General features: G+C 40.0%; 1 protein-coding gene across 1 annotated transcript in view; it reads right to left on the bottom strand.

Annotated features, from left to right (window-relative positions):
* The window catches only part of LOC150088255 (intermembrane lipid transfer protein VPS13A-like), a 3,009,916-nt gene that overhangs the window by 359,512 nt on the left and 2,627,370 nt on the right, over nucleotides 1-23,034 (bottom strand). Inside the window, exon 71 of the mRNA XM_090370087.1 lies at nucleotides 9,589-9,784. Coding sequence (XP_090226213.1) covers nucleotides 9,589-9,784 — 196 coding nt within the window. The remainder of the gene's footprint in view (nucleotides 1-9,588; nucleotides 9,785-23,034) is intronic.

Raw genomic sequence — 23,034 nt, 5'->3', positions numbered from 1 at the left:
AATAAGAAACTGTACAGAGAAAAAGAGTGGGCCAGTAAATCAGAGAGTCTTATTATGGGGGATTTTAATTTCCCAGATATTGACTGGAATTTGGGGCTGGTCACTCACACACTAGCAAGGCTTTTGTGGATTATTGGATGATTGTTTTCTACATCAGCATGTTTAGGAGGCAACTAGAGGGAGTAATACTCTTGATTTGATTATCAGTAGTGATTCTTCATACATTAAGAATCTGCAGATAAATGAACCACTAGGTGGCAGTGATCACAGTGTTCTGAAGTGGGATTTACTCAAAGAGGTAACTACCATTAGGGGTAAAGGGAAGGGGTATTGCTTTCGTAAAGGCGACTACAATGGACCGAGACAGTATTTAAATTCTATACAGTGGGATCAACTGATAATGTTACCAACAGCAAATTCAAAATGGGAAGCATTCAAAGAAATTGTTTAACAAATAGATATTTATTGTATACCCAGTATAAAATGAAATATAAGTACAATTTCAGTTCAGTAGCTTTCGGAACTCGTGTCCCTTTATCAACTGACAAATTTGAATACATTACAAGCAAAGTGTGGCACGTTACTCATTCGTCATTGTTGTAGCACGGACGTGTGCTGCCTTGCGCCAGTGATCATCCATCAATAAAACGGTTGTCTCCAGGATTGGATGTATACGCATGCCTTTCTGGCGATTTAATGCCTTAGGGTTGTTTATTATGTTTAGTGACTCTAGCCATAGGCGGTGGCGAAAGTGTCGCGCGTGGTCCACTATCTCAAAGTCGCGCTTGGGGTCAAGATCGTGGTTGGTAGCCCAAAAATGTTCTGCAAGCGCGGACTGGTCAGTTTCGGCAAGCCGGATTGCTCTGTCGTGTTCCGTGAGGCGATCCTGGAGACGTCTCGATGTCTCACCTACGTAGCAACTGTTACAGGCCCTACAGGTGATACGGTACACTACATTGCTGCGTAAGACAGGTGTGACAGGGGTCTTCACACTGGAGACAAGTGAACGTAGGTTCCTACCTGGTAATTGCACACATTTGATGTTGTAACTTCTCAGGATCTTCGAGATACGTCCTGACACTCCTGGATAGTACGGAATGTAGGCGGATGATATGCCGACTTGCTTCGGAGGTCTTGGGTTGGAAGTAAGTTCTTGTGCCTGTAACAAGCATCTGTTTAGTACATTGGATGGATAACCGCCTCTGGTTAGGTCCGCCTTCACATGGGAGATCTCGTTACGTCTAATTGTGTCGGTGCTGGAATGGCTCCAGGCCCTGGAGAACAGGGTGCGGGCAGTGCTATTGAGATGGCTTGGAGCGTGGCCGGACCCGTAGTTGGACAAACACTCGTTCAGACGAACACTCGTTCAGACGACATGACTTCTTTCGTCTTGAATCTAAGTAACAAACAACTGTCCAACGAGCAGCTGAGTGTTTTATCAAACGGTATGATATTCGCCGTTATACCATCGAAACCTCCCATCACACAGCTCGCTATGGGTATAGAAGCCAGTATTACCAACCTTCCCGAAGAAACTGCCAACGAGATCTGATTCAAGATTGCCGCAGTCCTCCGCAACACTCGAAAAACGTGCTCAAACCTCAACCACCGCCAACGTGCCGCCCTGTCATCTATAAGAAAAGACAACTCCATCGTTGTACTTCCTGCGGATAAAGGGCGCCGGACTGTTGTGCTGGACCGATCAGCCTACCGAGAGAAAGCCTTGGCCCTATTACTCGATCCTAACGTATATGAACCTCTACCTGATCCTCCCGTTAAAGTCTTGAAACGTCTGGAAGCAAATGTTAATAAACTTGTCCACGCATGGCTTAAAGATAAGAAGATCCCGACCGCGACTCACCATCTTCTGCGTGCTACTGGCTGCCAACTACCGCAATTCTACGGATTACCAAAGATCCATAAACCGGGTATTGCTCTCAGACCTATAGTGTCTTGCTGCAGTGCCCCAACGTATGAACTGTCCAAACACATCGCGAGCCTCCTCTCGCCTCTTATAGGTAATACATCTCACACCGTTAAAAACAGCAGTGAATTCATTAACACCATTAAGGACATTTCAATCCCTGATAACTCTATCATGGCATCATTTGACGTGGTTTCTTTATTCACCTCGATTCCCGTCCAACAGGCCGTGCACTGCGCCAGAAGGCTCCTTGAGAGCGACTTAAGCCTCCAATCCAGGACGTCACTATCCACTGATGACATCTGTACCGCCCTCAACCTATGCCTCTCTAGCAGCATCTTCACCTTTGAAGACTCACTCTACAAACAAGTACATGGCACTGCTATGGGTGCCCCTGTCAGTTCCGTAGTAGCTAACATCGCCATGGAAGATCTGGAGAAGCAGATACACCAGAACCCCCCTACACCTATTACAACGTGGTGTACATACGTCGACGACATAATACCACGTGGTTCTGAAACGGTACTACTAGAATACCTCAACTCTCTATCCAATTTCATCAAGTTTACCGTAGAATCAGAGGTGGACGGTTCACTCCCGTTTCTGGACGTGCTAGTGCATCGCGTAGGCCCACATCTAGAGACCTCAGTATACCGCAAACCCATGTCGTGCGGTCAATTCACCAACTACGGGTCCGGCCACGCTCCAAGCCATCTCAATAGCACTGCCCGCACCCTGTTCTCCAGGGCCTGGAGCCATTCCAGCACCGACACAATTAGACGTAACGAGATCTCCCGTGTGAAGGCGGACCTAACCAGATGCGGTTATCCATCCCATGTACTAAACAGATGCTTGTAACAGGCACAAGAACTTACTTCCAACCCAAGACCTCCGAAGCAAGTCGGCATATCATCCGCCTACATTCCGTACTATCCAGGAGTGTCAGGACGTATCTCGAAGATCCTGAGAAGTTACAACATCAAATGTGTGCAATTACCAGGTAGGAACCTACGTTCACTTGTCTCCAGTGTGAAGACCCCTGTCACACCTGTCTTACGCAGCAATGTAGTGTACCGTATCACCTGTAGGGCCTGTAACAGTTGCTACGTAGGTGAGACATCGAGACGTCTCCAGGATCGCCTCACGGAACACGACAGAGCAATCCGGCTTGCCGAAACTGACCAGTCCGCGCTTGCAGAACATTTTTGGGCTACCAACCACGATCTTGACCCCAAGCGCGACTTTGAGATAGTGGACCACGCGCGACACTTTCGCCACCGCCTATGGCTAGAGTCACTAAACATAATAAACAACCCTAAGGCATTAAATCGCCAGAAAGGCATGCGTATACATCCAATCCTGGAGACAACCGTTTTATTGATGGATGATCACTGGCGCAAGGCAGCACACGTCCGTGCTACAACAATGACGAATGAGTAACGTGCCACACTTTGCTTGTAATGTATTCAAATTTGTCAGTTGATAAAGGGACACGAGTTCCGAAAGCTACTGAACTGAAATTGTACTTATATTTCATTTTATACTGGGTATACAATAAATATCTATTTGTTAAACTATGGACCCCAGTACTCCAGGCCCATTTGTCACCAAAGAAATTGTCTTGGAAACTACTAGGCTTTACATACCAACTAAGAAATATTGTTCAAAGTTTAGGCCTAAATGGATGTCAGTTGAACTAATGAGGCATATGGCAGAGAAGAAAAATGCATGGGATACATACAAATTAACACGTGACACAGAAGCCTGTGATAGATACAAGTTGATCTGTAACCAAGTTACAAAGGAGGTTAGGCAGGCGAAGGCAGATTACGAGAAATCCTTGGCAAGGGATGCGAAGAAAAACAGCAAAGAGGTCTTTACTTATGTAAACTCTAGAAGGAAGGGGATGAATCAGATTGGTCCACCTGATATCGATGGGTCAACTGTTGATGACCCTGCTCAGGTAGCTAACAAACTAAATGAATATTTTACATCGACATTCGCACATGAGGAGTTATTCAGGGAAGGGAATGCCAGAGATGTATTCAACTCTGGCAGTAAGCTAGATAATCTTGTAATAACTGAGAGTAAAGTGGAGGAGAAATTGTTGAAGATAAACACAAGAAAGGCACCTGGAGTGGATGGAATCTATCCAGTTATATTAAAGGAGGCAGCAAAGGAAGTAAGCAAACCCTTAGCCATAATTATGAGAGTTTCCTTGGACTCAGGGGAGGTACCCATCGACTGGAGATGTGCAAATGTGACCGCAATTCACAAAGGAGGATCAAAGGCTGACACAAGTAATTATAGACCTGTGAGTTTAACTTCTGTTCCCGGAAAATTAATGGAGGCACTGGTTAAAGAAGCACTGCAGGATCATCTAGACAAGCGTTCAGTTATAGCTCAGACACAGCATGGTTTTGTTAAGGGGAAGTCATGCCTGACCAATTTGATTGGATACTATGATGCAGTCACAAAAGAACTGGATGCAGGGAATAACTTTGATATTATATACTTGGATCTTAGAAAGGCTTTTGATACTGTTGCACATGGAAGACTGCTGCACAAATTGGAGCAGTGTGGCATTGGAGGCAAATTGCTGCTATGGATAAAGGGGTGGTTGAGGGGGAGAAGACAGAGAGTGGTAATCAATGGACACTGCTCATCGTGGACTAATGTTATTAGTGGAGTCCCTCAGGGTTCAGTATTGGGTCCTTTATTGTTTTCTGTATTTATGAATGATATTGATGATGGTATATCAAGCTTAATGTCCAAGTTTGCAGAAGATACGAAGGTTGGCAGGGTTGTCAAGGACACTACTGACACTATGCTGCTGCAACAGGATCTGGAAAGGTTGAGCAGATGGGCTGAGAGGTGGCAAATGAAGTTTAACATTGACAAATGTAAAGTACTACATATGTGAAACAGCAACCCCAGAGCAATGTATCAACTCTGTGGTACTACACTGACAGTGGTAGAGAATGAAAGGGACTTGGGGGTGGTAGTGGAGGCAGATATGAAGTTCTCTGAGCAGTGCAGACGGGCTGCAAGAGTAGCTCATGGTGTATTGTCAATGATATATAGGAATTTTTCTAGCAGGGATAAGGAGGTGATTATTCCGTTGTATAAGGCAATGGTCAGGCCACACCTTGAGTACTGTTTACAGGTCTGGAGACCTCATTTCAAGAAAGATGTAGAGCTGCTGGAACGAGTACAGAGAAGGGCAACATGATTAGTTAATGTAACAAAGGGGTACTCTTTTGAAGAAACGCTTAAGTTTTGCAAATTACAGTGTCTGGAGACTAGGCACCAGCGAGGTGATCTGATAGAGGTGTATAAAACCTTGAATGGTTTGAGCATGCTCAATGCTGATGGGACTTCTCCTCTTGCTCAGAATAATCAACTGAGAGGGCATAAATTGAAACTGAGGAAAGACAGATGTAGGATAGACGTGCAGAAATTTGCCTTTAGCCAGCGGGTAGTCGGGTGGTGGAACAGACTTCCATCCCTTGTCGCGGAAGTTGATAGCCTAAATAAATTTGAGGCTCAGCTGGACAGATATTTTGAACGAACTGAGGGGTGAAGTGGAAGTTGTTTTTTTTTTTTTTTTTTGGCTGATGCTGCATAAGCTTGCTTTCTTGCATCATATGCCTCTACTAATGCTAATGGTAATCTGAGCCCATTCGAGGTTGTCCCCATTCAACTATTGATGACAGCACAATCAGAAAAGTGCAGTCGTTAATCATGGAAGATCGCCGGATATCTGTGCATGAATTTTCCAGGCGCCTCCGTAGCCAGTTGGGAAGGAGCAGCAGTGCATAGCACACACTTCTTGATTAGACCGGGGTTCGAGCCCGCCACCAAATACGGAGGATGCGCAAAGGTCAGGGAATGATCACCGCATATCTCGGAGCAATATGGCCTTAGTTGCTAATGCTCCTAAAAACCAAATAACAACAATAACAACATGAATTTTCCTAGGAGGTGAAGATTAGTGTTGGCTCTGTTGAAACAGTCCTTGATGACCAACTCCATTTATGGATATTGAGTGCAACATGGATTCCCCGATTATTAACTGGTTTCCAGAAGGCTGATCGACAACAGAAATCACAAGAGTTGTTAGACCTGTGCCAAAAAAAATGAGGAAGACTTTTTCTTTTGCCTAATCTTTCAGGATGAAAGTTGGATACATCATTTCCACCCTGAAAGTAAAAAGCAGTCAGTCCATGGAAAAACGACATCATGGTTTCCCATCCACCAAGAAGGCAAGGATCCAATCTTCAACACGAAAGCTCTTGCTGACAGTGTTTTGGAATGAGAAAGGCGTAATAATGACTGATTACCTGCCGAAAGGTAGAACAATTACAGGTGCCTATTATGCCAACTTACTGACAAAATTACGGGAGAAAATCAAAGCATGCAGTCCCAAAGTGTGAGAATACTTCAAGACAATACCCCAGTTCACACTTCTGAAATTGCAACAAACACAAGTGGCCACTTGTGGATATGAAATACTGCCGCATCCAGTCTACTCACCTGATCTTGCACCATCGGACTTCTTGTTTCCTTCCCTCAAATCATTTCTTTGGGGGACCCACTTCCCTGACGATGAGACACTCATTTCTGCAACAGAGTCATGGTTCAAAGATCAACCTCACCATTTCTACAAAAACAGTATCCGTAGCCTAATCCTTCGATGGAAAAAATGTGCAAATCTGCATGGTGGCTATGTAGAGAAGGATTAAAACCTGTTCCAACAATCAACAGGTTAGCACCACTGCAGCTAGGTCGGGGTGATTCTTTATTGAACCACCCTTGTATGTATGTAAAAGAAACCTCACATGCATTTCTTCATTATCAGTGCAAAACTTTTGTCTTTAAAAGATTATATCTGCTCTTCAACGTCATCAACTTTTGCTCCTGGCAGAATGCACCTGGTTCTATTCCACCTATCCTTTTTTCACAATATTCAGGGTTTAATAATTAACACTTATAGTACATTCTCAGTCATCCCCCATTTTTACACACTTTTTCTGCTGAATACAGTAACCCTGAATAGGATAGAACACAATTTTTTTTTTTTTTTTTTTTGCTGATTAATTGGACTCATTTTTCATCCAGCACAAGAAACACATATTAACATATACATACATACCTACATTCACACACATATATATACATATACATGCTGTTGTTATTTGTTATTTGGTTTTTAGGAGCATTAGCAACTAAGGCCATATTGCTCCGGGATATGCGGTGGTCATTCCCTGAATGACCTTTCCGCATCCTCCGTATTTGGTGGTGACGGGCTCGAACCCCGGTCTAATCAAGAAGCGTGTGCTACGCACTGCTGCTCCTTCCCACCTGGCTACGGAGGCGCCTTCATATACATGCATTTACTCATACATTTGCATGCATACTAACATGCATAGGCACCGTAACTGTTATAAATCATAATAATGCAAGTTCTTGATCACATCGTACAACATGGACATGACTGAGCACTGCAAACCAGCATAGATTGCCATACAAACTGTCTTTCACATTTTTAATACACAGAGTGTGAATGCCCAGGCAGGAGCTCTCCACCGCATCTGACAACATGGACGTGAAGAGAGCTGCAAACAAGCATAGACTGTCATATACACTATCACTCAATGATCTTACATACTCCCAAGAATCAAACACCCATGCAAGAACTCTCCATCATATCCTTCGACCCAGACATGATCGAGAGCTCCAAAGATTCTCACACAACTGTCATTTATATAAGCATTCACATAGTACATACACTCATGAGGAACACATATAAACATTCACATACTAGTAAACTTGAACCATTCATTCCATTAAATACAAATAAACACAATTATATTAAATACAATTATAAACACTAATACATACGAATATTTCTTTTAACAAATGTCAAAATCTAAACGTTCACCATATCTCAACACATCTAAACTTATATATTCTCATGGGGGTGGGAAACACATTCTAACAGGCCCAGTTTCCTTGGGTTAGTCTCTATAAGTACATATCACAATCAGGTAAGCATACTAGTGTAAGCAGGGAGTGGATATCATCTGGCAAGTCATAGCATGGTTGCTTCTCATGGTCTCAAAAATTTTTTGAGTAAACTCAGAGAAGGCCATGTAATATGTTTCATCACAGATGAGTAGTTGCTCATCTCCTCAGTTCATGGGTCCGATCTTGGATATAAGTCTGCATCTGTGGGGATGGTAATTGGGGCAGTCATAAAGGACAAGGGCCCAGTCCTCATCAGCTCTATAGGTACATTTTGGATCCTGGGTGAGACCACAGTTGGCACAACTTTGCATTAGTTCAAGGAATCATGCCCTTAGCGAAAATGTGGCATAGAGTCCAGGGGTGATTTGGGGGAAACTATGGTTACCCAAGGCAAAAACCTCCTAGTGATTTCTTTAGGTGTCTGTTCCCACCTCCTCTTCCTTTGATGGTAGAGTGTGGTTGATATTCTTTTTCTTTCTTGTTTGATATCAGGCTCAAGTTTAATGGTAATCCCTAAGATGTTAGTTGGGATTAGTTTTTTTGAATCTATAGTTGAGTCCTCTTTTAATTTTTTCTAAGTCCAATAGCAGTGCCTCTGCCAGGACCTGCACAGCAGCTATACTTGCAGTGCAACATTGCCCTCGTGGTGGTTAAGAGTAAAATCCTCTGCTTGGAATCTAATTTTCTTTTATTCTTATCTAAAGTGACCCATAGTACCATATACCTGCACCATAGGTAATAACTGGGAGGAAGAAAGATTGCCTTATAAATAAAACCAAGTGTCTTCCTTTTTAAATCCCAGTCAGTGCTGCTGATCCTAGCAATCATTGCAGAATATATCCTAATTATTTTGCCCAAGTGCACAAGGTGGGGATAGAAAGTTAACTTATGTCAAATATTCCACCTAGATATTTGATTTCTGTTACTGGAGCAATTGTTTTACCTGATATTTTAGTCTGTGGACATCTTCAAGTTACCTTTTAAGAGAACTGATTTGGTTTTACTGCTAGTTTGTGTATACTTGTCCATTGCAGGAGGATACTAACAAATTGCTAAATTGGCATACGTTTCAAAAACAGCTTGGGTGTTGGCCTTGACAAGCAAGACTAGGTTATTTAGAGAAGGTGATCCTGTTAGTTAGCCAATATCCATCCCCAGGAATTCATCCAGTACCAGGTTCCAGAAACAAGGACCCAGCACTGGGTCCTTGTTTCTGGAACATTTAACAAATGGATGGGGGCATCCATTTGTTAATTGTCTGGTGATGAACCGATATCTGGTTTTGACTGAGACCTGTCTATCCTGTGTATAGACAGTCTTGTATAAGCTGGTATATATTTTGTGGTATTCCAGCATTGCAATCTATAAAGTATACTGCACCACCACAATGCATTGAAGGCTCCTGTAAAATTGATGGATATGCCCAGTACATATTTTTCCTCTGCTTTATGTGCTGTTTTGACTAGATAGTCCATGGCATCCTCTGTGGAGCATCCCTGTTTAAATCCAAACTGTTTGTCTAATTGCAAATTGGCATTGAGAGAGAGAGAGAGAGAGAGAGAGAGAGAGGAGAGAGAGAGAGAGAGAGAGAGAGAGAGAGAGAGAGCTAATCACAAATGATTAAAACTACATACCATGAATGGTTCATAGAAAAAATCTCCTAATCCTTGAGTGAAGTCTTTTATTAGTCCATAAGGATTTCCCAAGACATCGAGTCCGAGTATAAGAACATATATTTGTTGTACTAGTTGAGAGATGTAATGACTTTTTACTTGTGAAATCAACTGGTTACAGGTTGATACTTCTCCTTTTGTTTCATAGAATGCCATTCTGAAATATAATAAAGACTTATAAAAATAAAAAATATGCAACACAGATGAAAGCTTCACCTGAGAATGAAAGCCAAAATAAAATAAATATGTAACCATTATACAGTGTCTTAGTTGTCTGATGGCACCAGGGATTTTCCCCATGTTTCTCCGCTAACCATTATACAGTGAGCTGGCTCTGCATTAGCAACACCCCCTTGTGTAGGAATGGAATGGTCTGTGACATTGGTGAAGGCTCAAATTCAGGAACAGCTGATATAAATTTCAGTTCACACACACACACACACACACACACACACACACACACACACACACACACACACACACACACACACACACACACACACACACACACACACACACAATCAATTTTTGAGTGTCTGAGAGGAAGATTGGGTCAGCACTGAGATCTTTCTGACTTTGAATGTGGAATGATTGTGGAAGCAAGATGTGCAGTTGAAAATATTTCAACAACAGCCAATGTGATAAGATGTTCAAGTTCTGTGGTGTCACAATCTACCGAGACTGTCTCAAAAGCAGTTAAACAACCAACCAGAGGTCACATGTGAGACAGCCACATCATGTGTCTTGTTGAACAGCAGAGATGCAGCACAGTGGCCAATCCAGCCACACAGTACAGTCAGTTCTGCTATAAAGCAGTACATGTTCCTAAAAATCTCCACATTATGGTACTTCGCGCATATGGGAAAAATATGGGACGAGGGGGCAGAGCACTCAAAAAAAATAATGTTCACTCTGGTAAGTAAAATGCTAAAAAAAAAGTTAGAAATCCAATAAAATTGCTAACACAGGTTTAAACATCTTAAATTTCTAATAAATAGCATTAGCAAGGGCACATGATGCAAGAAAGCAAGCTTATATAGCATCAGCCAAAAAAAAAAAAAAAGACACACACACACACACACCCCTTCTCATTTCACTCATCCATCTGCTCCAAATGTTTGTCTAGTTCTGCCTTGAATCTGTTTAAGCTATTGACTTCTACAATGACAGATGGAAGTTTGTTCCAACAATCAACCACCCGCTGGCTAAAGGCAAACTTCCACACATCTATCCTACAACTGTGTTCCTCATGTACCAGCAGGTTCGTGGAGTGGCCATGGGTTCATCTATTAATGCAATTATAGCCAACTTAGCCACGGAAGAATTTGAAGATAGGATGTTGGGGGGCTCAAGTCCTCCCCCATTACGTGCATGGAAAAGATATGTTGATCACACGCTCACTGTGATACAAAGAGGACACGAAACAGAAATACTCAATTGGTTGAATAGCAGTTCGCCTTATATTTAGTTTACTTTAGAGGTTGAGGAGGGGGTGGGGAACAGCTGATATAAATTTATACACACACGTCTGCTGTTCCTAGACGTGTGTGTGTATACAGAGAAGGCCAACACTTTAAAACTAAGGTTTATAGAAAACTTGTGTCAGGGCCAATACACACACTTCAAAACAGCTCAGGCCAGTTGCCAGAAACAAGGGCATAGTGTGATTAAGGCCTTAATGGAAAGGGTAGGGGTCCCACTGCTCCTCGTCTGAAGAGAGAGAAGCGGCGAGATTAAATGCGTTATAGCGGACCTAGTAATGTGCGGTTACTCTCAGCGCACCATTGAAAGGTGTTTAAGAGGTATGAACAACAGTCGCAGGGATGCTTTTACACCTGTTTCCACCCACATACATCCCCTACTATCTGGGTATTTCAGAACCCATTTTCCGTATCTTTCGTTTGTGTAAGATACTCTGTGTGCAGCTGCCAGGTCGGAGGCTGCACACAGTAGTGTCTGCAACCAAAGATCCTATTACAGGTAATGACACTAGTGGGATGATATATGAAACTGAGTGTCCTGATTGTGGAGGAAACGAAATGCAGACTGCGGGATTGCCTGGGGCAACACAATAGAGCCCTTAAGACTGCAAATTATGGAGGTTCAGCTGTAGCGGAACATGCCTGGAAAACTGGGTATGGCATTACAGCTAAAGAAGCCGTGATTGTGGATAACACATGGCTTTTGGAACCGGAAATGGCTGGAGAGTTTAAGAATACGTTCGTCTGAGCGCTACAGTCTTAATAGTGATAAGGGTTGTCATTTTCATCCACTCATTGAAGCCTTTATCCTATGAAGAGACGAATTGTTTAGAGTGGCCCGTCCAGTTTCCGGTTCCAATGCATGAGAACTGAACTGTGCATATACACCATAGTTCATGACGCAGATCTGCTGAGATGTATGTAGTACATATAGATTGTTGGTCATCCTGTAACCACTACAGCTGATGAAGGTGGCTGCTGCTGCCGAAAGCTCCTGTGTTAGTGGTTCTAGTGATTTTTAACAACTTTTATTGCTTTTAATTTTATATATTTTATTTATTTTATTCTTGTTATACAACATTTATTTTATTTTATTTTGTTTTAATATTTTATTATATAGTTATATGAACAGTATGCATGTATTTTATTTTATATTATCATAATAAAGGCATTTTATAGATTCGAGTCAGTGTTATTTAGTAGCATTACAGATGAATTACAGAGTTCCTGATCCAGAGGCCTTTTCAATAGATCATCAACAGTTAAACCGTTGTTATCGAGTGGACCAATTTTATTCTAGTATTTACATAGGTAAAGAAGTCTTTGCTGTTCTTCTTTGCATCCTTTTCCAAAGATTTCTCGTAATATCTTAGCTTGCCTGACCTCCTTTGGGATTTGATTATAGACTAGTTTATATCTAACGCAGGCTTCTGAATCACTTGATAATATAATTGAATTCTATGCATTTTTCTTCTCTGCAAGAGTTTCACGAGTTCATCTGACATCCATATACCTTGAAGGGTATTTCTTAATTGGTATGAAAAGCCTAGCAGCTTCTATGATTAATTCCATGAATGCTTCCCATTAAGAATTTGCTGATGGTAATATCATCAGTTGGCACAACTGTATAAAATTTAAAACCTGTCTGAGACTATTGTAGTCACCTTTATGAAAGGAAAAACCTCCTCCATTTATGCTTGATGGTAGTTACATCATTAAGTAAATCCCAAATCAATATTGTGATCACTGCCACCTAGCAATTCTTTTATCTGTAGATTCTTAATGCATGAATAATCATTGTTGATAATCAGGAGTATTACTCCCTCTTGTTGCCCCTCTAACATGGTGCTGTAGAGAACAGTCATCAAATAAATCCACAAAGGTCTCGCTAGTCTATGAGCGTCCAACCCACAAGTTCCAGTCAATATCTGGAAAGTTAAAATCAGCCATTATAAGACATTCCGATTTACTGGTAGCTCTGTTTCTCTGTACAGCCATTCACTGTACTCATCAGAGTCATTAGGCCCATATCACACTCCTATTATCATTTCTGCTTTCCCAGGGCTTATGTCACACCAAACTGACTCAACATTGCACTGGCCACCCATGTCAACTAGATGCACTGCCTTAGATTTTATGTACTTCTTAACTAAGAGCATAACCCCTTCCCCTCCTGTCCTGTCTGCCCTTTCTGTACAGTATGATACTACTGTGGAGGTAGCACAGTAGTATCGTCCCCATCCTCCCCATACCAAGTGAAAAAGGCCCAGGTTTGAATCCCGTCGATGATGTGGAGAAATTTAATGGGCTTTTTTAATGGACTGAGTTAGTCGGTCTCAGGTGTAGATAGCAAGTGTTTTTGCCCAGAAACTGGAGAGTTTATTTGTCTAGCAAAACAGGCAAATCGAAAAGAGAACCCATGCAATTTACAGACAGAAATATGGGTATATGTAAGAAATTACTGGGTTAACCTAATATAATAGTTTGGTTGTCCTTTCTGTACAGAGTGTGCTGCCACATTACTATATAGCTCCCAAGTTTTGGATTATTACTTTGGTTTTTTTGAAGGTTACAAGTGGTGCCAAGGATTTTAACAGATTCTTCTGAAGTTTAACCAGGTAAATTTCTATGACCATAGAAATAATATTTGGTTACTCTTTGCAACCTGGTACCCTTCCGGTTGAGTTTTGAGGATGCGTGATGTCACTGCAGTGATCAACAAGTTTTGCTCCTCCCACTGCTTGCATTCAGTTAATGGTCTTACGTGATCCAAGTCATGTGACTATCGGCCAAAAGTACCAGTTTATATGGATGCGAAGATTGCAGAACAACAAACAGCATGTTGAAGTGAGCAGCAGTTTTCACTAATTAAATTCCCATGCATCTTTGCAACATGCAATAATAGCAAAGTAGCAGTGAAGCAGGGATACCAGTTTCTACGGATGCAAAGATCGATGGAAGGGATACCAATTTCTATGGATGCAAAGATAACAGGAAAACTATATAGTACATGCTGGAAAATGATCAGTTATCCATATAAATTATCCATTTAAATTTTATACAATATCTTTAAAAAAAATTGTTACGACATTCCATGTTTTTGTCCAACAAAGTGAATTGTAAAAAGACAGCAGATTTTTTCTATTTACACACGAGTAAATTTACCTCTTATGGTCACATAACAGGTGAATTTTCTCATGTAAACAGCAGGTAAATGGGTAAAATTTGCATAGGACAGGCTTACTTAACTACAAATAGGCCTTGTATAAAAATTCCTCTTGAAGAAATTACAATTTATTAACTCTCTGCGTGACTGACATTGTCTACTAAACTATAAATTTTACCTGCCTACCTACCTAAGCTCGGTCGAGGTAATGTGCTTTACACGGATCAATTTATGTCAAAAAAATTAACTACGAACTCAGCAGCAGAAGACTCACATCCAGGAAAAAAAAAAAAAAAAAAGTAAAACTACCAATGCATTTTTAATTTGACATTTAAGGAAAAATCAGCTGAAGATGCCAATTGTGATAACAATTCCGACAAACTTTACACACACCCAGTCTTTTTTTTTTGTAATAATAGTTTTTATCAATTATCCTAAAAGATGAAGTTCAAATATCAGATGTGGATTTAGTCCTACCCTTTTTTATTAGGAAAAGTTTTCTTTTTTTGACCTGTGTTCTAGTTTTTGATGTCTCCAACTTAGCTAGTATCTTTTTGTAATGCCAGCAAGACTGGGAAAATAAACACACAACCTCAAAACCAGAGAAGACCACAGGTACCCAATAAAGACATGTGATACTCATTAAAGCAAATGATAGCTGCATACAACTAATAAGTGAAGAGATAAAGCAGAAGGTCATCAATAAGATAAAGAGTGACTTAAAACATGTGAAAATTGAAGACATAAGTAAGACAAAAGAAAAGGGGATTATAGTGGAAACTCCAACTGCCACAGACCCAGAAAAATTAAAAGAGTGCACCCAGTTTGAAGATATGTGATTAAGTCTGAAGATATGGGACTAATATGATTAAACTGTAAATAAAAATATAGTGAATAACAACTTTCTTTAGCATTAGCATTAGTAGAGGCATATGATGCAAGAAAGCAAGCTTATTCAGCATCAGCCAAAAAAAACAAAAAAAAACCACAACCACTACTCCCATTTCACAACTCCGTTCGTTCAAAATACATGTCCAGCTGAGCTTTAAATTTGTTTAGGCTATCAACTTCAACAACAAGTGATGGAAGTCTATTCCACAAACCAACTGCCCGCTGGCTAAAGGCAAATTTCCGCACATCTATCCGACATCCGTCCTTCCTCAATTTGAATTTATGCCCTCTCAGGTGATTATTCTGAGCAAGAGGAAGAATCCCATCGGCATTGAGCATGCTCAAGCCATTCAAAGCCTTATACACCTCTATCAGATCACCTCGCCGATGCCTAGTCTCCAGACTCTAATTTGCAAAACTTAAGCCTTTCTTTGTAAGAGCAACCCTTTGTTCCATTCACTAATCTTGTTGCCCTTCTCTGTACTCTTTCCAGCAGCTCTACATCCTTTTTGAAATGAGGCCTCCAGACCAGTATACAGTACTCAAGGTGTAGCCTGACCAATGCCTTATACAAGGGAATAATCACATCCCTATCCCTGCTAGAAAAATTCCTGTATATCATTGACAAGACACCATGAGCTACTCTTGCAGCTCGTCTGCACTGCTCAGAGAACTTCATATCTGCCTGCACAATTACCCCCAGGTATTTTTCATTCTCTACCACTGTCAGCGTAGTACCACAGATTTGATACGTTGATCTGGGGTTACTGTTTCCCATATGTAGTACTTTACATTTGTCAATGTTAAACTTCATTTGCTACCGCTCAGCCCATCTGCTCAACCTTTCCAGATCCTGTTGCAGCAGCATAGCATCAGGAGTGTCCTTAACAACCCTGCCAACCTTTTATCGTCTGCAAACTTGGACATTAAGCTTGATATACCATCATCAATATTATTTATAAATACAGAAAACAACAATGGACCCAACACTGAACCCTGAGGAACTACACTAATAACATTAGTCCATGTCGAGCAGTGTCCATTGATTACCACTCTCTGTCTTCTGCCAATCAACCATTCCTTTATCCATAGCAGCAATTCCCCTCCAATGCCACCCTGCTCCAATTTGTGCAGCAGTCTTCCATGCGCAACAGTATCAAAAGCCTTTCTAAGATCCAAATATAAAACATCAAAGTTATTCCCTGCATCCAGTTCTTTTGTGACTACATCATAGTATCCAATCAAATTGGTCAGACAAGACCTGCCCTTAACAAAACCATGCTGTGTCTGAGCTATAACTGAATTCTTGTCCAGATGATCCTGCAGTGCTTCTTTAACCAGTGCCTCCATTAATTTTCCTGGAACCGAAGTTAAACTAACAGGTCTATAATTATTTGTGTCAGCCTTTGATCCTCCTTTTTGAATTGGGGTTACATTTGCACATCTCCAGTCTACGGGTACATCCCCTGAGTCCAAAGAAGCTCTCATAATTATGACTAGGGGTTTGCTTACTTCCTTTTCTGCCTCCTTTAATATAACTGGATAGATCCCATCCACCCTGGTTGCCTTTTTTATGTTAATCCTCAACAATTTCTCCTCCACTTTCCTCTCAGTTATTAGAAAATCATCTAGCTCACTGCCAATGTTTACTTCACCTACGACATTCCCCTTCCTGAATAACTCCTCATGTGTGAATGTAGATGCAAAATACTTGTTTCGATTGTTAGCGACCTGAGCAGGATCCTCAACTGTTGAACCATCAACATCCAGTGGACCAATCTGATTCATCCCTTTCCTTCTTGAGTTTAAATAGGTAAAGAACTCTTTTCTGTTTTTCTTTGCTTCCTTTGCCAAGGATTTCTCATAATCTGCCTTTGCCTGCCTAATCTCCTTTGTGACTTAGTTACAGACCAACTTATATCTATCATAGGCTTCCATGTCACCCATTAATTTGTATGTATCCCATGCATTTATCTTCTCTGCCATATGTCTCATTAGTTCATCTGACAACCATTTAGGCCTGAACCTTGAACAATATTTCTTGGTTGGTATGTAAAGCCTGGTAGCTTCCAAGATTAGTTCCTTGAATGCTTCCCATTTTGAATTTGCTGATGGTAACATCATCAGTTGGTCCCACTGTATAGAATTTAAATACTGTCTCAGACCATCACAGTCGCCTTTACGAAAGCAAAAACCCTTCCCTTTACCTCTGATGGTAGTTACCTCCTTGAGTAAATCCCACTTCAGCACACTGTGATCACTGCCACCTAGTGGTTCATTTATCTGGAGATTCTTAATGCATGAAGAATCACTACTGATAATCAGATCAAGAGTATTACTCCCTCTAGTTGCCTCCCGAACATGCTGGTGTAGAAAACAATCTACTGGCCCATTCTATTTCCCTGTACAGTATCTTATTACACTCATCAGAGTCATTAGGCCTATAGCACACTCCTACTCTCAATTTTGATTTACCTATGCTTATGTCACACCAAACTGACTTGGCACTGCCCTGTCAATCGATGTTGACTGGCTTCACTTCCTTGGATTTTGTGTTTTTTAACTAATAGCATAACCCCTCCTCCCTTCCTATCCTGTCTATCCTTTCTTTAGATGTTGTACTCCCCAAATTCCAGTTCTGCATTCCTTATATATGTGTGACACCACGTCTCTGATATCCCAACAATATCTGCCTTTGATGTTTAATTTTTACCTCATCAAATTATTCATCAAATTTATTTACTAAACTCCTAGCATTGGTGTACATGCAAGTATACATGCACCTGTTCCTATTCTTAGCTACCCTAACACAACCCATGTGTTTACTTGTACCGCAATGACTTCCAGCAGTCTCTGAAATATCCTGCATCTTGTTTTTCAGGCTTCTGCTCATTCCAATAGAAGCAGTGCAAGAACTCTTTCACCTCTGCCAGTGGCTACTGTTAATCTATTAGTCTTTGTCTCTCCCCAAGCTAGCAGTTTTCCAATCCACCTAACACTGCCTCGATAGCATCAGCAAATATTCTTGTACCCTTTCTATTTAAGTGTATCCCATCACTGTAGAAGCAGTCTCTCCTGTTAGCAAGTACTGTCCAGGCTGAAAAAAATTTTACCCCTTGAGCTTTGCACAATCTTTCCAGGACCGAATTGATCGACAAGGCTCTCATCATATACTCCCTCCTATTGTGTCTGGGCAGAATTGCAGACACTTTCAAATTCAACCCTACTTCATGGCTTTTTTTCAACAGTGACCTGTACTTGTTAAGTGATTCCTCTGGTCTCCTACTCTTAATATCATTAGTTCCAACGTGTACAACTATATCCCCTTTTGTGCCCTCTTGCTTTTGAGGTGTGGAGTGAGACAGTAACCAAGAATTCCATATTACCATAACATAACATTACATACCACAACATTAAGGTAAACAAGATATTTTTAAGCAAAAATTATCTTCCATTAATTTTTTTTCGTGTTCTATAGAGTATACAGTACTAGTATTTTACAATACACAAAATTTGTGATTCTTGTGAAGATTACAATATTTGGCAGCTGCCAAATTATTGAAGTGACATTTTTATGGACTTTTGACTTTATTTTGGGTCAGTTAACCCCTTAACTGACAATTATATAAAGAGTCACAGTGTTTAAATCTCAGCGATGTAATAGTAGAATATTCTCTGAGGTAGAGTATTCATACTGGCAGAGTGCGTGGATTCAATTTTGAATAAAACTACAACATTATTAGGTTTTTTATTTACTAAAGTTCACATAATAAAGGGATATTCATCCAAGTGAAAATTCCTTGAGTTGGCTGAAGGAACTGAATATGGATAAAAACTATGGGCTTAGGTCCCCTCTGTTATTTTAAATTCCAGTCTTTTAATTATTATTTAAGATTTTGAGCAAACAAATTTCTTGGAACATACAATACAAGGTATTATAAACGGGTGAAAGGTTCAGAAGACAGAAGATACATGTTGACATTAGATAAATTTCTGTATATTGTAAGTGAATGGCTACTGACCAGTTGCAGCATGTGTTCAAACTGGTTTGGGAGAGAGAGAGAGAGAGGGAGGGAGAATTACAGATTCCAATAAAAAAAAAACATGGCCCATGGAAGTATCGATAGGAAAAGCATGCATCAGAAACTGAATGTCTATAGGCAGACTAGAGATTTAGTAAGAGATGGCACCCCTCTCTCTATTGAATGGAGTACAGACACCTGAAACAGGTTATGCCAAGGCCAGGTTTTTTTCCCCACTAGAAATTACCTGGAAATCAGCATTTAAGATAATGGTGGAGGATATTCTAGAGGCAGAGGCCATTTTATCAGTGTAAGGTTTCTCAAATTGGAAGGGAGAATTTAGAGTACTATTTCTTAGCAAAACTATGAACAGCCAATCAATAGAAGAAAGTTATTAATGTACAGGAACAAAAGAGTGGAAGAAAGAACTGAAACTTGAAAAATACCAACGTTAGTAGAGAAGAGTCTACTCTATCTATCTACCTCATTCCCAATAAGTAATCAGAGAGAAAAATAGATATCCAATTGCAAAATGCAATTGGCAATCCATAAGAGGGGAACTTCTTTAGACCTTTCTTGCCAAAAATGGTCAAAAGCCTTAGAAATGTCAAGAACAACTACTTGAGTTTCCCCAAATTTTTCCATTGAATTTGTCCAAAGATGAGTAACATAAGTCAATATATCACCAGTAGATCAATATTAATGGAATCCATATTGCAATCATAATTCAGATTTAAGCTATCAAGATAATTTAAGATTTTGAAGTTTATGTATTTCCCATTAAATAGAAAGAGCAGAGGTAAGTGCACAGGAGTGATAATTGCACAGGGTGGATTTGTCATGCTTTTTTGAAACTGGCTGGTTATGAGCAAACTTCCAAGCAGAAGTAAAAAAACAAACACAAGTGGAATAAAAAGGTGAAAAAAAAATGGGGCAAGTAAGCAACACAGATTTTTTGAGAACAAAAGGAGAACTATTATCAGGACCTGAAGCTTTCTTATCATCAAGATTGTTCAATAAGAGCAATTCTGTTTTTCTTTTAACTTTCAATATGAGAGTTAAAAGTAATGGAGGAGTAGGGATGGGCAGAAATTGTGGCCATCGTCTTCCGCAAGAAACCAGAACCTTTCCAGAAACTAGAACCAGAAGCTGTGATTGCTTGACTAGGACAGGAAGAAAAATTTCTAATCTGAGCCCGTTTTTTTAAGAAATGAGCTTGGATTAATTAATAACAGTTTTACAATTATTGCGAGCTATTTTTTTTTTTTTTTTTTGGTTGTTAGTTGTTGGCACATCAGCTTGTGTGGCCATAATGCACCTCCCAAAGTTTTTGCATTTTACTCTGATCCAAGGCCAAGGCGGCATTCGAACCCACGACCTTTGGGTTGCCAGGCAGGCACATTACCCACCTGGCTAGCCTGGTCGGTGCAAGCTAATTGTTTTACAATTATTGTGTAAGTAGAAAACTAGTAAATTAATAAGAGGAGTATACCTCAATATAGTACGTGGAACACTTCCGTATGATACCCTCCAGAAATTAAAACAGAAAAAACGAAAAAATCAACAACTTACCGGTACATTAAAGTAAAATATAAATAATTAAATAATTAAAGTAAAATATAAATAATTAAATAATCAATTTAACACAATTCAAAATCAATTCAAAACAATTAAAATTCAAATTAACGCAATTAAAAGAATCTAACGAAAATATTCAAAACGATTTTCCTTCCTGAAGCTGACAATGCTTTTCGACCGACTGTCGTGATCACAGGAATGAAAATTACCGAATCAGGCTAAACTGCAACTTAAATAGTGATTATATGTCTTCGCGCATGCGCATAAAGGTCCACGCATCAGAGATCAAATATGGCCGCCGAACATTAACAGAATTCTCGTGTAATTTAATTTCAACGGTTTCTGCAATTAATAGTCGCGTATAATTACGTTGAACGTTAAGTATTTTGGCCTCGTTAAATAAAAAAAGTATGTTTTTCGTTAATGGCATGAAAGGCTAATTCTGACGCTGCTGAACGAGAAGCACGAACTGAGGCTTCGTGTTGATTTACACGAATATTAAGAGAAAACCGCGTCGAACCCTGGTAAGACGAGTCGCAATCACCGCAAGAAATGTTGTATACTAGATCATTAATTTGTGTTGCAAACGCGGAAAGAACCGAGCGATTGTTCAGTATAGTGTGAAACTTCCATATAGGCCTAGCTATAATTTTAAATTCGGTATCTTTAAAGAATCTGTTAAGTTGTTTGTGCCACTGTTCAACATATGGGACAGAAATAAAGTATTTTTTGATATTACTATTGTTGATTGGTGTAGTATTTTTTATCCTATCCTTAGCTTGTACCCTAATTCGATTTATTGTGTTAATGGGATAACCCCTGTTCAAGAATCTGCTAGTTAATATTTGTATTTCTGAGTCCAAAGCAGAATCCGTCGTTGAATATTTATAGGCATTTAGAAATTGATTAAAGATAATTGATCTTTTGTAGGTGAATGGGTGGTAGCTATTATAATGAAGAAGCATACCGGTGTTTGTGGGTTTTCGATAGATGCTAAATTGTATTTTGTTCGAGTCACGGGTAAGCGTGAAATTTAGAAAGTTTAATGACTTAGTATCCGTATCTTCCCTTTCCAATGTAAATTTGAGTCTAGAATGAATATTATTAAACGAATGTAAAATATCTTGGATAGTACTACTATCAGTAATAACTAGAACATCGTCTAAATACCTCCCAATGTGATACGGGGACGAAAAGGTGTCAAATGTATCTGCTCAATCGTTGAGAGATAGATCTCTGACATTAAGCCACTCAGGCTCAAACCCATTGGTAATCCAAAAATTTGTTTGTACAACTTGTCTCGAAAAGTGATGTAGTTACGGATACGGATACTAAGTCATTAAACTTTCTAAATTTCACGCTTACCCGTGACTCGAACAAAATACAATTTAGCATCTATCGAAAACCCACAAACACCGGTATGCTTCTTCATTATAATAGCTACCACCCGTTCACCTACAAAAGATCGATTATCTTTAATCAATTTCTAAATGCCTATAAATATTCAACGACGGATTCTGCTTTGGACTCAGAAATACAAATATTAACTAGCAGATTCTTGAACAGGGGTTATCCCATTAACACAATAAATCGAATTAGGGTACAAGCTAAGGATAGGATAAAAAATACTACACCAATCAACAATAGTAATATCAAAAAATACTTTATTTCTGTCCCATATGTTGAACAGTGGCACAAACAACTTAACAGATTCTTTAAAGATACCGAATTTAAAATTATAGCTAGGCCTATACGGAAGTTACACACTATACTGAACAATCGCTCGGTTCTTTCCGCGTTCGCAACACAAATTAATGATCTATTATACAACATTTCTTGCGGTGATTGCGAGTCGTCTTACCAGGGTTCGACGCGGTTTTCTCTTAATATTCGTGTAAATCAACACGAAGCCTCAGTTCGTGCTTCTCGTTCAGCAGCGTCAGAATTAGCCTTTCATGCCATTAACGAAAAACATACTTTTTTATTTAACGAGGCCAAAATACTTAACGTTCAACGTAATTATACGCGACTATTAATTGCAGAAACCGTTGAAATTAAATTACACGAGAATTCTGTTAATGTTCGGCGGTCATATTTGATCTCCGATGCGTGGACCTTTACGCGCATGCGCGAAGACATATAATCACTATTTAAGTTGCAGGTTTAGCCTGATTCGGTAATTTTCATTCCTGTGATCACGACAGTCGGTCGAAAAGCATTGTCAGCTTCAGGAAGGAAAATCGTTTTGAATATTTTCGTTAGATTCTTT

This window comes from Mastigoproctus giganteus, chromosome 3 (assembly GCF_048544385.1).
Source record: "Mastigoproctus giganteus isolate SK-2022 chromosome 3, ASM4854438v1, whole genome shotgun sequence".
In the NCBI taxonomy this organism is placed as follows: Eukaryota; Metazoa; Arthropoda; class Arachnida; order Uropygi; family Thelyphonidae; genus Mastigoproctus; species Mastigoproctus giganteus.
Note: the sequence above shows the minus strand (reverse complement) of the source record. Positions and strands in the feature narration are given on the sequence as shown.